General features: G+C 39.3%; 1 protein-coding gene across 5 annotated transcripts in view; it reads left to right on the top strand.

The window, feature by feature from the left end:
* Positions 1 to 555: 555 nt before the first annotated feature.
* Positions 556 to 17,864, top strand: part of arhgap10 (Rho GTPase activating protein 10) — a 44,364-nt gene continuing 27,055 nt past the window's right edge. Inside the window, exons 1-9 of one of the 5 annotated variants that reach the window (XM_029433525.1) lie at positions 557 to 930; positions 1,023 to 1,178; positions 13,155 to 13,250; positions 13,552 to 13,613; positions 14,959 to 15,030; positions 15,268 to 15,369; positions 16,696 to 16,806; positions 16,991 to 17,095; positions 17,578 to 17,707. In XM_029433525.1, the coding sequence (XP_029289385.1) occupies positions 1,025 to 1,178; positions 13,155 to 13,250; positions 13,552 to 13,613; positions 14,959 to 15,030; positions 15,268 to 15,369; positions 16,696 to 16,806; positions 16,991 to 17,095; positions 17,578 to 17,707 (832 nt within the window). In that variant the 5' untranslated portion in view covers positions 557 to 930; positions 1,023 to 1,024. Of the gene's footprint in view, positions 1,179 to 13,154; positions 13,251 to 13,551; positions 13,614 to 14,958; positions 15,031 to 15,267; positions 15,370 to 16,695; positions 16,807 to 16,990; positions 17,096 to 17,577; positions 17,708 to 17,864 lie in introns of all 5 variants that reach the window. The other 4 variants (XM_029433543.1, XM_029433516.1, XM_029433551.1 and 1 more) reach the window with 4 other exon arrangements.

Raw genomic sequence — 17,864 nt, forward strand, 5'->3', positions numbered from 1 at the left:
AAGAGGTGAAAATTAACTATGCTCATTTACATTTACTCAATTACTGTACTTAAATGGAAATTTAAGGTACTTTTACTTATTTTTTTCAGCCAGGAATTGAGCGAAACAAGCAAGTAAACTAAGGAAACCCCTGCCCTAGAATATATTTTTGCGCAGTGCAGCCTAGCACTTTATTTTTAAACAGTAAACATAATACATATTTTTGAATACTATCAAAAAAATATTTTTAATGTCATTTTTTATTTTCTTTCTTTATGTTTCTTGTTTATGCACCCAAGCAAATTCCTTGTATGTGAAAACCTACCTGGCAATAAACTTAAACTTAAAATTAATTTATCTGCCTATGACCTACTTTTTTTACTTTGTTTACTGAAATACTATTTTGAATGTAAGACTTCAAATTGTAATGGAGTATTTTTGTCAGTCTGTCATTGTTACTTATACCTGAGTAAAAGATTCAAATACTTCTTCCACCACTGCATCTTTCGTGCTGCAAATAACCAAATCCGTGCTTTCTCCGGCAGCGAAGCAAAGGCGGAAGTAGACAAGACGAAACCATCTTGCAGAAGATACATAGTCTTTGTAGAAGTTTTGCTACACGCACACAGATGTCAGCAGAGTTTCTCAATCTGTCACTTTGCTAGGTGGAGTACGTTTGATGGAGGAAGGGAAAACTGGATACAGCTACCATGACTTACTGACAACTCCTGTGACCCGACTTCATCCGCTTAGCGTATTGTTTCCACCTTTTGACCGTCATACCTGTTAGCTGCTCTTTTCGTTACTTGACAACTGTGGAACAACACCCATGCGCGTGTGTCAGAAGTTACCATGCTAACCACCGTTAGCTGCTGCTGCTACTTCACGTAGCTATGTTTTCTCTGCTAGACTTGAAACCGTCTGCCAGCTGAAAGAGCGGCTAATTTAATTGTAAGGCTACTTTTTTTTTTAAACTTACAAAGTCAGCGTCATTTTTGACCAGTTTCTCCTTCTTTGAAAACGAAGCTATCAATCTGTCACAGAAATGGGACTACACCCGCTGGAGTTCAGTGAGTGCTATCTGGACAGCCCCAGCTTCAGGGAGAAAATAAAGTCCCACGAAGCAGAGCTGGACAAAACTAACAGGTTTATCAAAGAGCTGTACAAAGATGGGAAGAACCTCATCAATGCAACAAAGCGTGAGTTGTTTTTTTAAACACTTTTTAAACGTTGTACTGTAAGAAAAGTCCTGTGTTCAGTCTTGCACTTGCCTTGAGAGTTCTTGGGTCTTCATGTTTCCACTATTGTAACTTTAACAGCCTCTTCTTCAGTTTGCCAATGATTGTCTTTTCCATTTGTTCATGTTATGAGTGAGGGGAAACGGCCTGCAGAGTTGCAGAATAAATGAAGTGATGATGTGAGGGACAGTCATGATTACCAGATCAAGGCGTTGCCTTTCTTATGTTTAACTGCTGTCTTTTTATTTAGTTTTTTTTTGAGGACAGTTTTTAATCCTGAACCAAAAGGCCCTGAGTTCTTGTAATAACCCCCCATGCTCAGTTTGCTCTCAGCCACACAGTGTCTACTGGGTTAAAAAATGATTACATTGTTATCTCTTTGAACTCAAAGTCTGTGGGCGGGGCTTGTTTGTAAGGTAGCCCAGGTGACTTCAACACACAGTCATCAAAAAATGGACTGCTGACAGTATGTGTTGTTTTAGAGAATCTCCCAGTATAATGTTTCATAATAAATCTAAATGCTGTGAAGATCCCCCCCCCCCCCCCCAGTTGCTGAAAGATGCATTGCAGTACTTAATCTAACAATAATTAGTCTTTTAAAAGTATTTTTAAAACGACCAAAGAATTTTATTTGTGTGTGTGAATGTTATTTTTGACACCAATATCCTTCCTTACACATAATTATGTATACCGTATATCAATTGTGCAGTGTTGACAGATAGGATGTTCGAGCTACACTTGCTTTAGTGATTTGGACGGTCACACATGTTCTTTTTACTGTAAAACCTTCAGCCGGCTTACTCCATGTTTGTTTCAATGCTGCATGTTAGTCTCACAGTCTTTCGTTTTCACTTTAGGACAGCCCTACAATTCATTAAGATTCAGCAAGATGTTGTCAAACCTGAACAGCAATCTAAGAAATCATTATCTAACCCCCTCCACCCCCCCACCACCACCACCCACCACCACCACCACCTTGGAAGTTGGTGAATTTGTGCCAAAAATCCTTACTCTGCCTAAACAATTTAATATTGTCATTTATTATTGCGCATTTTGAGTTATCACCTAATAAGATTGTGTCCAAATGGAGGATTTTGAGCAATTAAAACTAATTTTAAGAGTTTAAGAGGTTTTACAATGTGATGGTGAGTTCAAAACTAGTCCTCAGCCTGAGGCATATTCATGCAGGCTGCAGCTTCTTCCTGGAGTTGTTTTGTTAGTAAGGTTGAGCTCTGAGGACGTTGTTGGTTGGTCAGTCCAGCAGGTGCTCCATGTTTTGGTGGAAAGTATACACTTGACACATAGTCAAAAGGTCATGAAGGGATTCTCCTGGTTAATGTTTTAGTGTGTGTGGTGGTAGTTAAATGAAGTAGCTGTGGTATGTAGGTGCCTCGTGTGTGTGCGCCAAGGAAGCTTCAGCACTGTTGACACGAGGCGTGATGGATCTGTGGATTCAAGCTGTCTGTTCATGTCACAAGAGAAGCCTCTGCTCTGTCACCTCTTCTATAGATTCAGTCTTGCTCTTATAGTAGATAACATGATAGGAACCCAGCATGGCCTAATGCTGCTGTAGCTCCTTCTGCTGCACACCGTCTTCTTGTACTGTTGTGCTAAGAGTTTATGTGCATATTTATGTGCATACTCGTGGTCTATTGTCTAGGGATGTCACGATACCAGAAAAGTAGTTGTCGATACCTATGCCAGTGAAATTCCATGATTCTTGAACTTCGATACTGTGGTAAAAACTAAAAGAAAACAATAAAACCTGTTTACTTCAACAAACACTCCTTTATTACTGTTTGCATACTGGTTTTTGATAGGAAGCTAAACACGTCATTCACTCTCTAATATCTATTTTGTATCGCTGGGAAAACTGTAAAACCTCTTTTTTAAAGTTTACCTTAAAAGAAGTTAACTTTTTTTATACAATCAGAACAATTTGATCTACATTTGCATTTATTGCAGTCCCTGTAACATCATAGTACTACTTTTTGTGTAAGCTGAACCACGTATGTTTGCATTTTAAACTATTAATTAAAATGTTCTACTGTGTTTTTGAGAATCGCTACAGTATACCAAAACATAATATTATGATAGTTTCTTACACCTCTATATTGCATACACTTTAGATCTATTAATTTGTGTACACATCTCAGGAGGGCAGTTATTTTTAAGCTAATTAATCACACCATGGGTTCAGCATTCAATAACACATCTTTGTGTCACTTTCTTCAGCCTCAGTTACCAGGCAAACGTCCTCAGAGCACCACGGTGAACTCTGGTATTCACTGTCGCTCACAGATGAGTTGATATTAATGCTCTGCTATGTTTGTGTAGACTGACACTCTGTATCATGTCTCAGGAGGACATGTCACGTCTTGTATTTCATGCCCTATATGACTAAAGGCTAAACTATTCGTCACTTTTTAAAAATGTTGATTTTAAGTGTGTGCAACATAGGGACGCATATCATGCCATGTATCAAGTGTGTTAACCCTCATTAGGTCCGCGTTGACTTCTTTCTTTTCTTACAAGGAATAAGGAACCCTGGTCACAGACTCCCACTGGGAGTAATGCAAAGTCAGTTGAAAGTTCAGGAAGGAACTGATGGTCATGTTCTTATGTAGCAACATTAATGCAGCGCTCTCTTCACTCTGTGGAGACCATTTTTGAAAATGTGGCTCGTCCCTTCCTCCCTCCTTTTTGTCAAATGACTGTTTTTGACATTCTTTGATAACTGTAATCATGAGGTGTTTACTCTCCTTAGCAAGGAGAGTAAACACCTAGTAGAGCGACTTAAACATTATCCAACTGCCACAGCACAATATTAATGCACATGCAATATTAATGCACATGGTTAGGCGTATAAAACAATACTCTACTATTAACAAATGGTGTGTCCTGACTTGATATTTAATTTTAGGGCGAGGCGGATTCATCCAAACTGAGTAGCTGTCAAGTGTATGCGTTTCAATGATGACACTCATGTTGCAGGTAGAGCGCAAACAATTAGTCAATCACTAGAAACTTAATCTGCATCAACTTATCATCAATAATTGCTTAATCGTTTAAGTAACATTTTAAGGAAGAATGCCCAAAATATGCTGGTTCTCGCCTCACAAATTTGAACATTTCCGGATTGACTTAGTCTTAAATGGAAGGAAACTTAATATGTTTGAAATGTTGTCGTTAGAACAAGAGGAAGTCGTCTTTGGCTCGGGAAACTTGTGACCAAACAATTGATAATGAAGATAATCGTTACTTAACTTAGCTAATTGTGTAACTTGTGTGGTCCCACATGTTGTGCTCCCAGTGTCCAGAAACAAATATTGCACCTTTCACTTTGATTAATGTACAGTGGAAGGGATTGAAGTTTGTTTTCATAATCAAATCCTTGCACCAGGTTCATACCTCACACATTAGAGGCTATTTCTGCAGACCGACTGTCACCCCTGTTGTCAGACTCTTGTCTAAGCCCAGTGGTATTATGTAGTTCGCAGTAGTTTTAGCTATAGCTCAAGTTAAGTTATAAAGTAACAGCGTTTCTCTGGGTGGAGCTCAGCTTCTGCATTGCTCTTAATACCGGAACATTACTCTCACAATCTCGTCTCTTGAGAATGTGACCCTTTGGTTCTCCTCTTCATAGAGATCATACAAAATAGCCCATCAGTTTCTTTCCTTCTAAATCGGCCTTGTTTGTGCTTTGCAGCTTTGAAGCTCAGACAGTTGTTTTTGATGAGTGAAGTTGATTTGGGGGAGGCTAAGCTGTTAAATCCTCTCCGTATATGATGGTCACACCATGAGATCTAACACTCGGCAGGCTTGTAAAAAATGGTTTATCTAGCATTCTGTAGGAAACCTTGACATATTTAGTCTTGATAACTACTTATAATTAACGGTGTGGATTAAACACATGTATTATAAAATGATCTAGTTTATGTTTGGCTTCAGAATGAATGAGTGAATCCCAATCTGGCCTCCTCAAAATCCCATTCTGAAGGAAGTATGGTGGTGCAGCAGGTATGTCTCGGCCTACAAATCATATTCAACAGACTTTGTGTGGTACTGATGAGAAAATCACACTATGATCATTTCAATGTTTTACAATGAACGTGAGAATAATGACGCAAATATGATAATTCCCGTTCAGCCCTGGTTTGGACTGTACAAAAGGGCAATTGTTGATCTCCATATCCCATTCCCCTCTCAGCCTTTCAGTGACAGGGAGGATGTTCCACTACGGAAAGTCCTTGGTTCTGAGAGGAAACCTCATAGCGGGGCCCTGAGCCAGAGAGCCTTGACATGGAAGTGCCCACTAGTGGAGCAACATGCAGATGTGCTTCTGTTTCAGAGGGTTTCCCCCACAGGAACTGTGTCCCGTCTGTACCCTCTCAACCACCGCTCACTGTTGATCTTAGCAAACACATTGATTTCTCGTTTGTAGAAGAACATATGAACATATCTACCCTTCTGAATGTCTTCAGTTTTATTGGTTTCATAGTGTTTCTTTTCTTGCATGTCCTGTTATTGCTGCAATCATCTGAAAAGTGAAGTTGGACAGAGTTGCAGTGGGGTCAATCATAGTCATTTCCACAGCTGGACTTCCTATGATGAATTAATCGTTTGGCTCATAAGGCAAAATCATTTATATATTTCCCCCCCGCCCTCACTTTCAGTTCCACATACCCAGCCATGTGAAGGTCTTATTCTCATTGGCAGACAGGTTTAAGAGTAGCCGGCCATGGTGTGCTTTGGCTCACTGCTGCTCTCAGTAATCACATTACTGATGCTGCCAAAGAGCCACATCACAATCTTTCATTAAAATCGCATTAGTCCAAGACGTGAAGTCATGTGGGAGGAACGCTTTTTCATCTCTCACTCCAGAGAGAACAAGACCTACTATGAAAATGAGGCTTGATAGCTCCACTATGCTTTTGGGGCTCTTTTTCTTTGGTGTAAGTAAAAGTGTTGAGAACTATTTGAAGCACCTTTTTGATAGCATGAAGTACTGTGACTTTTTTGGATATGTGCTAACAGAAGACCCAGATGCTGATATATCTTCCATTAGCCAATTGGTCATTATTGACAGGATACTGCTCGGCGCAGCCTCTCCCTACATACTTGTTTTGAGGATCAGGAAGTCATGAATGAAGTAATGCTTTATGGGCAGGGAGTTGGGGGGAGAGAGAGGTTGTGGGAGGGGATGGGTGGGCAGGCTCTGTCGAGGGCAAAGGTGGGAGGCGAGTGTGGAGCAGGGATTTGGACTGGAAAAGATGGGAGAGTGGAACAGGAAGGACTGTGGAAAGGCCGCTGTTGGAGAGCCTGGACCAGGCAAGCTTTGACCTAAGTGGCACATCTGATGAGACTGTAGAAATCATAACAAACATCAGTGCAACAGGCGCCAATGAATACACAGTGGACATCTTCAGCAGCTGAACTTTGACACATGCATACCTTTTCTGGTTTGTTTTGGGGAAACATTTTACAGCCAGAACTATTACATTTCCTGCTTTAAGGCATAGTGTTAGTAGAAAACAAGTTTGGATAATTAATGTTAATTATCTTAGGCACACTAACCTTTGTGATATTTTATACTGAAATGTGCTGCTAGTGATGTTTTGCAGCATGACTGTAATTAAGGAAACGTGGTGATAAGGTTTGAAGAGATGGATGAAATAAACATGAAGCCCCATGTCACAGAAGCCTGAGGTGTTAGCATAGAAAAGGATTGACTGTAAAAAGTTGAATACAGTTTGGATATTTTTACCAATTGTTAAATGTTAATTGTAAAATGTTAATAAAATGATCAGTCATAATCATGACCTTGTCCAACAAGATCCTTACCTGACTGTTGAATTTACATGATATTTTGAGCTAGAAGTTCATCACTGACCTTGGGAACACAGTACGCATTACATAATGATCTTAACTCTAAAGTGCACCAACTAGCTTTTAAAAAGGTAAAACTAAAAGTTAGGAAGTGGGTGTCTGAGTTAGTATTATTTGGTCACACTTGTGATTTTTGAATATTGTTGCTGTCTCGTTGTGACAGTGGCGACCTCTGCTTTGGTCTGTGGTGCTCCATAATAACCAGTGCCCTGTGATTCAGCACCCTCTTTGTTTTTCTTCCCACCTCCTCTGAACACAGGCACCAATGTTTGTCACAGAGCTAGGCTTTTTTTTCCATGTTTTTCCTATTACAATTGGGCCTGTAATATCATATATGTATGGTGAGGACTGTATGACTTGCACGCTGAAGCTAGTAGACCGGGGTCTCTGGCTTTGTGCAGAGAAACTAGCCAAGTTTGACAGTTCCCAGGTTTGCTCTCAAATGCCTTGCTTTAAAAGGCAAAAAGCAAGAGAAGCCTTTGCCTTGGACTTGTGTGCCCTAGTGTGTGTGTGTGTGGTATTTCTATCTTGTGATAGTTCTTTCCTCTACGGCAGCAGCTATCATTTCAATCTGTTATGCAGACCTCTCATCTGACACTTGTGTTTATTGCTCCACTGATTGTATCCAGTTGATCTCTGCTGTTTTAACTTCAATTGACACTGCACAGGAACACAAATGCTGTCGCTATTTCTTCCTCCTCTGAATGCGGCCTGCAGTCGATTTTTAACTGTGGAGCTTCATGTAACCGGATAACAGTCATTCCTCATGTTTTATGTAATGAAGTCCACACAGCTTGGCCTCATATATTCTCATATTAACTGTCCACCCTGCAGTGAGTGCAACATGCATGCAGCCTGTGTAATCAGATTGTGGATGGGTGTGATCTGTGCACCACGCTCACATATGGCTCCAATAAAGAGCTTGCAAATCTATCCCTTGACATCACTGTTCTTGGAGTACACACTAATTGCCCACAGTGACCTGAGCCCCAGCGCTGTCTTTGCTGAGATAAAGGATACTCTTAATATTCTAATAAAGTGCAACAGTAAAAATGTGCACGACCCCAATTCGCTTAAGATATATCTCTGGATCATAAATAAAGAGTTTAATTAAAATAAAACAAGTAGGAATTGGTATGCACATTATGAAAGAGATGGCAAAGCAATGAAAGATTCAACAACCCTATTAAATTCCTCAATTTGTTATGTTCTGCAGTGAGGCAGGAAACAATTGTAGGACTCTTATCACACCTTGAAGAATGCTTGAATGACATAAATGTTACTGTCATAATACCATCAGTTCTTCATTATCTTTTACCACAGTGATGCTGGATACTGCCCTGACTCTTCGCCACATATAGTGTGTGTCGTATATTTAGGTGTGTCAAGGTTCAGTGTAATGTTGTCAAAACATGTTTTTACTATGTGGAGCTCGACTTTCCACTCGACATTCGTGTGTGTTTTGGGATCACTTGAACACTTTGTTGACCAAATATTGACCAACAATGACTCCATAAGGGTCACTGATTACCCATCAATACTCAATTTAACAATAAAACTCATTAAAGAACTTCACATGCTACTGCTACTACCGCTTGTACTAACAACAACATATTATAACATGTACTTTTTAGTTAAAACATAAACGCATGCTGTAGCTGACGCTTCTTTCTTGGCTGGCAAGCAGGTGGAAAATATGTAAAAATAAACATTGCTAACAAAGCCATACAAGAGCAAAACCAAAAGCACTAGAAAAGACATGAGTGGTAGAGACGAAGTATGAGCATAAAATAATACAATATACAACCTCCTAAATTGCTTTTCTATAAAAGGTTTGAAACGGGGATTTAAAAGATGACGGACTCATCTTCCCCACCTGCCTCTGGCAGATCGCTTCAAAGCACAGACAGCCGCAGCCTTGAGAAACTTGGTCACTCTTAGTTTCAAGCCTAGATATAAAGATCATTAGAAGGGCCAACAAAGACTCTTTGAGTTTTAGCAATTACAGTAAATGTTATGTTTTGAAAATGATGTCACTAAGATGGGGTATAGTGATGACAAACAGCAAGATGCCTAAGATCATGCCTTGGGTTAAAACATAATTGAAAGGCAGAAGAAGAAATGTTAAAAATGGGGCTTTTGGAACTACCTGTAAAAGCAATAATGACGTTATTGTCAACCGAATACAGTTGTTATGTTCCATGTGAAACATTAGCCTAACTACACACCCAACAGACACTATTTACTTGTTTTTCTGGCCACCCACCAAATTGAAGTCAAATAGACACCCTTCTTTTAGCTCTGTTTTGAGCAACAACTTATTTAAGTCTCTTTAGTGCTTAAATTCTCAAATATGTTCACCAGTTTCCTGCTGCGATTGGAAACAATACCCATGAGTTAACATAAGTTAACCAAAACAATGTGCTGAAAGATGCTAAAATGTTCCATAGAGCTGAGGGGAGCTGGTGATAATTATCTGTGAGTTAGTCACTATAAGGGATTCCCACGTTATTTTATTTATTTCCATTGATTCAGTTTTTTTCACAGGGACATATTAATAAACATTACTGTAAATATGCCATAATAAGCCAGGACTCTGGTTTTCATCTGTAGTCCCTGGCCCTGGTGTGAAGTTGGCAGCCTGCATAAAAGCAAGAAATAAGTTCAAACAATAACCATGATGTAAGGCATATGAGTAAAAGTGAAAGACAGACTGACATAAGCAGAACACAAAAAATGGATCGTCTGTCAAAAGAAAGTATAGCACTAAACAGGAGAAGAAAAACATAAGTGAAACTCGAGTTCATGGCAAGATGGTGCTTCATTGGTGGCGAGTGGTGTGGTGAGTGTTAACCACTTTCTTTCCACTCAATGGCTGTATGTTACAATAGTCTTATTACATTGTGTTTGACAAGTGGACAATAAAAGCATGAGCAGTGTTGAAATATGATCATAGTGGTGCAGTCAGTGCTAGAGGCCTGAAGTCATGCATCTATGAATAAAGCCTAGCAGTTTATATCTAGTATAAGAGGCTAGATCCAATGAAACGTATGTCTTGTCTCTATCCTAGACTATAACAATATATAATTGTTTGTGCTCTCTGCAGTCAATCCATGTGCTGCAAATGAAAGCGTATTGCCTACACAAGAGTGACCAGAATCACCTTTTATGGACTTGTACTCCCGGGTCTGGATTTTAGCCATCTGTGTGGTTTAGATTCCATCTAGATTTTAAAGTCACTTCAAAGAAAATTGCTATGTTCAGCATAGCAAGTGTTTGCTTCCAAAATAATGACCTTACAGGCTTATATTTGCCATACCTTTTATTTTGAAAATAATACCCGTAACCCGTACTTAAATACTCCCACATAGCAGTTCATCAGGTTGTGTTTACACCAGATGGAAGTCACCTCTGTCACAGAAACATGTTGGCCAAAAAGTGAAAAGCTTGTAGTGTATTAGGTAATATGAGCTCCAAAATGATTTGGTGTGGTTGACGCAAGTTGATAATATAACTTTTTCTACTCTAAACTAATGCCTAATGAATTCTTGGAGCAACTCTCATCGTATTATAAGATGACAATAATAAGGCATCCCATAAAACCCCTCCCTCCTCTGACCTCACCAAAATACTGTTGTTAAAGAGGTGCCTGAGACAAAGAACTTCACTTATCAGTCTCTTAAATGTGCTTGTGCAGTCGCCTTTTTTTTGTTTACCATGTCTCTGTGGTATCTTAGGGAAGGACTAATGTAGACCCTCTCCAGTTTTGATTAATGATCTAAAGTTAGGTCTGTGCAGTGTCTTGCAGAAGTTCACGAGCCAAGAAATAAGCTATTAGCAGACGTAAACAAGTTATGAATCCTTTTGTTTTGCTTGCTGTCATAATAGTATATTTGCTACATTCATGTGGATAAAAAAAGCTGTATCTAATTTTTAATACTGAGCTTGCTTTATATGTGCTCACCCTCACCCACAAGTAAAGAAAGAACGTTTCCTTCAAGTGCTATATTAAGACATACTTAAAGAACAAACAGTTGTAAAGACTGTAATGCACAAGCTGTCCCATTGTCTGAATCCCTCAGTTTCCTGTCGTTCGATGATTTACACAAATTGACCAAAGGAATCAACCACAGGTGTTTGTTTGCCCGTTTTCCTTGTGTGCTTGGGATTGTAATGATTTGGGATTGAGTTGAAGAGCAACGGGCAGTGGATTTGAAACCGTTTGAAATAAATTATTGAGGCAGAAGCTATGCCCTTTGTGCCAGGCTCAGGCAGACATCGTCCAACAACACCTCTCACATGTTTGGGCTTTGTGCCCCGTTATAGATTTAATCCATAGCATGTGTACACACACTGCTCAGAGAACCTGGAGTGTGCAAGCAGCAGGATAGACATGGATAGATATTAACAAGACAGCTAAAATAAATTAATAAAATATTATTTTTGCTGGATTGTTCTATATTTTATTTGTTATTATATTTTAATTTTTTTACTATTATTATGACATTTTATTATTATTATCCATATACAACAAAAAATGCATTTGCAAAGGGATTTTGTTAATTAAGATTTGTAACGTCCGGGGCTTTTCCTTCAGAGAATATTGGATGACCTCTGCTGTCTTTAGAGACCTTTTGTTTGTGAACAGCAAAACAATGACTGAAAACCATCACTTTTCTTGGTCAGACATAATAATGATCAAATTTTAAAAATCACTATTTGGGAGAATGATGGTTATTTCTCATTATTATTATCATTAGCAATTTTTAGACTAAAAAACAAATTTAGAATAATTTCTGAAATGACTCTGTTATAAAATATAATCTCATAAGTAGCTCTACACTCCAGTCAGACGTCGACTGCTTTTGTAGCAGTTACAGATGCTCAGCAGAGTCAGAACTCTATTCAATAGAGTAGCTCAGTTACTTGTTACCAATAGAGTCCCAGCTATCTGCCAAATCTAATGACACTGCTCCTCCAGTATACTGCTCACAGCTCGAGTCTTAAAATACCCCTGCCGCATTCTGTCATGCTTCCCTAGGGGACTGCCATGGGTCAGAGATCCCACCTCGGGGATTCTCTTCACTGTTTGGAAATAGATTTGGTTTGCTGTGCACACTGGTTTGCAAGGACGGGGAACTTAAACAGCATTTATCTCTCAAAATCTGAAATTGTTTTTAATGCAGATCCAAGAGCATTTATACAGGGTTGGTTTCCAGGGTTTAGTGCACGTCTCAGAGAGTAGTCACCCATGTTAGGGCTTGCCAGAGGCTTGGCTAGCCTGAGGTTAGGCATGACATTTACATCTATATATCCTGTAGTTTTTGGTCTGTTGTTTTGATATCAGCCAAGTCTCATAACAGCACTTGCAACAGCATGATGAGCTTTTCAGGAGAGATATTGGTTGTTGCCTTTGTTTGGTTTTAGGGTATGTGGGCTGGGCAATACATTTTAATATGAGGTTTACTGATACTAAGTTTGCAATTGCTTTTTGTGTATGTCATCAGTGCTATAGATGTACATTTACACACTGTAAATGACATATTGCACAGGCAATACGAAGGAGTTTACAATATTTACTTTGCTTATATTGAACAACTCGAGGGTATACTTTCAACTTATTTCTGTGGCTATCCAGCATTTGGGTCATACATTGGTAGCATCGTACTATTTATTTTCTCTTTATTGGCGTTGGCTATGACTGGCACACAGAAGATTAAATATACTTAGCTCTTTCTTTTGGCATGTGCTAACCTGTGGCACCTGTCCTCCTGGTACATTAGAGTTTGATGTGCAACAGGATGTAGCAGACTGTAGACAAACAGGATGTTTGCAAAGTGCAAAAAAAAAAATGGCAAACTCTGAATGATGCATTACACCTACTTTTTATAAGGGCTTATGTTGCGGTACATTTTTCTTTTGTTTCCTCAGAACAGGACAATGAAACTTGTAGATCTGTAGTACATTCTGTATAATAATTTAAAGCATTGCGTCTCCTTTTAAATGCAATGCTTGTAATGGTTTTAATATTTGAATTTTTTCTTGCAGAGCTTGGGATGGCGCAGCGAAAGTTCGCACAGTGCCTGGGAGAGTTTCAGTTTGAGTACATCGGCGATGCAAAGACAGATGATGAGAAATGTATCGGTAAGTGTTCAGTAGGTGCCTCAACACAAGGAGGAAACTATCCACTGGTGTTGTTACCACCACACAGACTTGCACTGTAAATTTATATTAACAGTTCTTTCTCTACCTGCAAATTTAACACAGTTTTTGATGTGCACCTATGGTGGGAACAGCTGTTAACTATAATGTATTTTAAGGTGTGTGTGTGTGTGTGTGTGTGTGTGTGTGTGTGTGTGTGTGTGTGTGAGTGTGTGTGTGAGAGAGAGAGAGGCAGAATGATTGCATCTATTACTGTGTTTGATTTATTTATTTTTTTCTTCAGATGAATCTTTGCAAGAGTTCTCCTCATTCCTCAAGAACCTCGAAGACCAAAGAGAGCTGATGGTGAGAGCAACCAGTTCAAACTTGCTCGAAAGCCAGGGGAAATGTCTGTCTGTCTGTCTGTCTGTGGTATATTGCACATGAATTGTTTAACCGTGCCCACTTGCACTGTGTGCATTTCCAACCAGCCTACACCTGTTACTGCCCATATTTGGGACTTGCATCTATTAATGTCTGGCTCTGTCATCCGCCAGAGATCCAGACAGACACTCATAATATAATTTCCTCCAGCGTATAGTACAGCCACAGCATCCAGCAGGCACTGCAGGTCCCGTTCCCTAGTGGGTGTATGAGTATAATTGATAGTGTTCAAACAGTTCCTCCCCATGTGCCTGTCTAAGGGTCATTGTCACACAGCACTTGCCTGGGAGTGGCTGCAGAGAGGACAGGATCCACTTTATGACAGCCAAGCTTTAAATACCAAGACAGATTCCCGGAAGCTACTACCAGCGACAAGGTCCGCAACAATGCAGCCCATTACGACACACCACCATAAAACTAGCTTCTGCTACAGGCAGTTGGTAAAGTTGCTAATTTATAAACTACAGAACTCACTCAACCAGTATGCAGGAAGGATACCTGATTGTAATGGTAGCAGTGGGTTATAAACTGCGACCTTGAAGTGTTATAAGTGTCACTAGGTACTGTACTGTGATATAAAAGATGATGCTTGTCTTGTGATTTATTTGTGACCGCTGTAGATGTTGTGTAATAGATATTCTTGTAAAAGCTCCTCATTTTAAGATTCCTTTTAATTTAGGAAATAGTTTTATGCCCAGCGATTGTATAAAAAAAATACTTTCAAAATCTTCTTTGGGCAGATGTTTGAGACTTGCTATGAACAGTCCTTCTGTTGTAATGTCTGTCTGTAGTGTCTGAGGTTAGGGAGAGGGCCCATCATCAGTAGCTGACTGAGATGATTGTTTTAACGCCTGGCTCAGACCATAATGCTAAACACTCTGCTCAGCACTGCTCAGCACTGCTCAGCACAGTGGGATGACATCACAGTGCAAAGTAAGGAAAAGTAGGAGAGGCATACAGGCACAGACATGTCCTGCAGCCGGCATAGCAGAAATGGAATGAGGGAAAATACATGCCAACGATAGTATAGAATACTTATTCGTCATTAGGGGGTGTCACAATTCCACGTTTGGATTTGACTTTCAATTCTATACAATTTCCAATCTAAATTGTGACACCCCTAATATTTGGAAAAAAAATTGTTATGTAATTAAGTCATTAGAGTCAACACACACTAACAATATTGTTGTGTCATGTTGTATTAAACATCATTGGGGTTTTTCATTGCGTTGAGCGATAATGCAGGCTTTGTCCGTCTCTTGTCTAGATGAGAAACATCACAGAAACCTTAATGAAACCTCTGGAGAAGTTCAGGAAAGACCATCTTGGTACAGTAAGGGTAATGTATGATGGTTTCTCTTCCCAACATGTGTTGCATGTCTTTAGTTGATCTGTTTGTGTGCTCCGTGATTGTTTTAATGATTGTTAAAAAACAAATCCATAGTTTACAATTGGATGCTAACAGCATATGAGTTGTACCACAAACACAGTTCTGAATCCTTTTGTCCTCAAGAATAATCTAGTATTTTTTTGTTTTCCTTTTCTATGTTTCCTTTCCTTCCACTACCTTCTTAAGGCGGAAAGAAAGAAGTATGAGAAAGAAACGGAGAAGTACTACAGCTCTCTGGAAAAGCTTCTGAATATGTCAGCAAAAAAGAAAGAGCCACAGCTACAAGAGGTATTTATCCTTGCTTAAACTCTCCGACAGACATGTAACATGCAGAATAGAAATTCATTATGAAAGCAAAACGGATAGAAAACCAGATTTTGTTTAGTTTCAGAATCCCTGTTTTGGTTTTTGCCTTTAGTGACGAGGGGGGGGGAGAGCCTCGCTGCAAAGCCTGTTGGACCATGTGGGTTTCCAATGACGTGCCTTGCAGCAACACTTTTCCTGGCTTGTTTGGAAAGGAAATGTGTGCTCACTTGTGCTGTGCTCCCAAGGTCAAACCTGGTTGCTGTAGCTTAGGGAACAATTCATACCATGACATAAATGTTTTTTTAAATTGTGGAGAATTCAGCAACCTCGCACTAAACAATGTTTTTGCCTTCTGGTCTTTGCCAAGCCATGTAGCCATTTAAGGCGTACTCATATGTTGTATACACCAACCGGTGAGGGCACTTGAAGATGTTGACATTATGACTGCAGGCTGTTCTGGTTCTGTCCAGTTTTTAAGGCAACTCAATGACCAGTAGCACATATTATGTAAATCAATATGTGAACCTAATGCGTTATTGATGTACCGTATGATGTATGGACATGACCTCGATCGTTTTTGCTGAGCTCGATATTGACTGTTGTGTTTGTTTGTAAGTATGTCACCAACATTTTAGCAAACATGATACCGAAATGAAGTGAGCATTGCGCAGACATTACACATTTTTGGTAACGTTGTATTATATCGTTCCATTGTATTTATTTATTGTTTTGGTTTTGTGGTTTTATTTAATATATGTTTTATTAATTTAGGCAATCCAATTCTAATGTTTGAATATCTTTGATATTTAATAGTTCTTTGCTCTTTGAAAGGGTGTACTTGCATTATCATATCAGTGGCATAAAAAGGTCTTAAAATGACAACATTAGTTATCGTGAAATGGCCTTTGTGACCTTAGATTTTACTCATTTCAAAGTGAATTAAAAGTGTTAATTATCAGTAGTTGACATTTAGTTGGTAATGACATCAGCCAGCAATCTTGCTGTAGTACGAAGGTACATCACATATTAAAATTGCTTTATTTATTTAATATATTATATATATTGTGTGTTTGTGTGTGTGTGTGTATGTATAATAATAATAATAATAATAATAATAATAATAAATATTATTATTTTAAGGATTTCACTGAAAGATTTCCGAGCAATCACATTGACGATTGAACAAACAATATAATGCCAAAAACAAAACCTAAAATTCTACTGAGTCACAAAGATCATAATGTTTCTTCTTTGCTTCGATGCTACCGTCTCTATAATCATCACGGTGTGTGTTCTCCACCTCCACAGGCAGACGTCCAGGTGGAAACCATGAGGCAGCACTTTCAGGAGGAGTCACTGGACTATGTGTGCAAACTGCAGGAGATTCAAGAGAGAAAGAAGTTTGAGTGTGTGGAGCCGGTGAGTGACTCACCTCAGTGGTTTGTCAGCACTTGTTTTTCACTTTAATAAAAGCAAGGGGAAATCTAGGATATGTCACATGGGGTGAAGTTATGCGTTATTTTTTGATGAGTTTCTCTTTCACTTGCTGACTCTTTATATTAACATCTCTTATCTGTTTGTCCCTGTGTTGTGATCTCTTTAGATGCTGGCCTTCTTTCAGACTGTCTTCACCTTTTATCACCAGGGCTTTGAGCTCGCCAAGGACTTTGACCATTATAAAAGAGCACTTCAGATCAATATTCAGAATGTAAGGAATATTAATGTTTTATTACTATATCTGTCTATCTCAAGGTCAGAAAGGCCCGTGGAACAAAACCTTTTATAAGGGTTTATCAAGTTCCTATGGCTAACCTACAAAATAATTTCCTACTTACCACTAAGCTAAAAACAGAGCATCATGGGCCGTTAGAGTCGCTGTCTGTCAGATACAAGTCCAATATTTGACCACCAACTCCTGAGAAAAAATTCTGAACATGAATCATATCTATCATCGAAGTTTCACTGCAGTGCCATTAGAGCCTTATCTCACTTTCATTCTTAGTTTTAGGTTATTACCAACTACTCAACTGATTTCAGGAAGATAAAGGAGTTTCCAAGGGAAGCTCATAAGTTTGGATTCGCAGTGACCTCTCATTAGTAAGGTTGCCCTACGTAACCGCTGAGCATCAGGAAGTGACTTCCTGGAGCGTGTGTTTGCTTCCTCTCCCCCCCCCCCCCCCCCCCCTCCAGACAAGGAGTCGATTTGAGGGCGCGCGGTCAGAGGTGTACGAGCTGATGAAGAGGATTAGGGATGCACCTCAAGAATACAGACAGACCAGCCCTATCAGCTTTGAAGGCTACCTCTATGTACAGGAAAAACGTAAGACCTTTATATAGTTCAGTGTTTTAATGTGTCGTATTACACCCATTCATAGACACTGCTCGGAGGAAATGTAGTCAAGGCAAGAACACATGACAAACTGTCCTATATCAGGGATTGCGCCGTATTAAAACTGTAGTTTGTGTGTGACATTATC

This window comes from Cottoperca gobio, chromosome 1 (genome assembly GCF_900634415.1).
Source record: "Cottoperca gobio chromosome 1, fCotGob3.1, whole genome shotgun sequence".
NCBI lineage: Eukaryota > Metazoa > Chordata > Actinopteri > Perciformes > Bovichtidae > Cottoperca > Cottoperca gobio.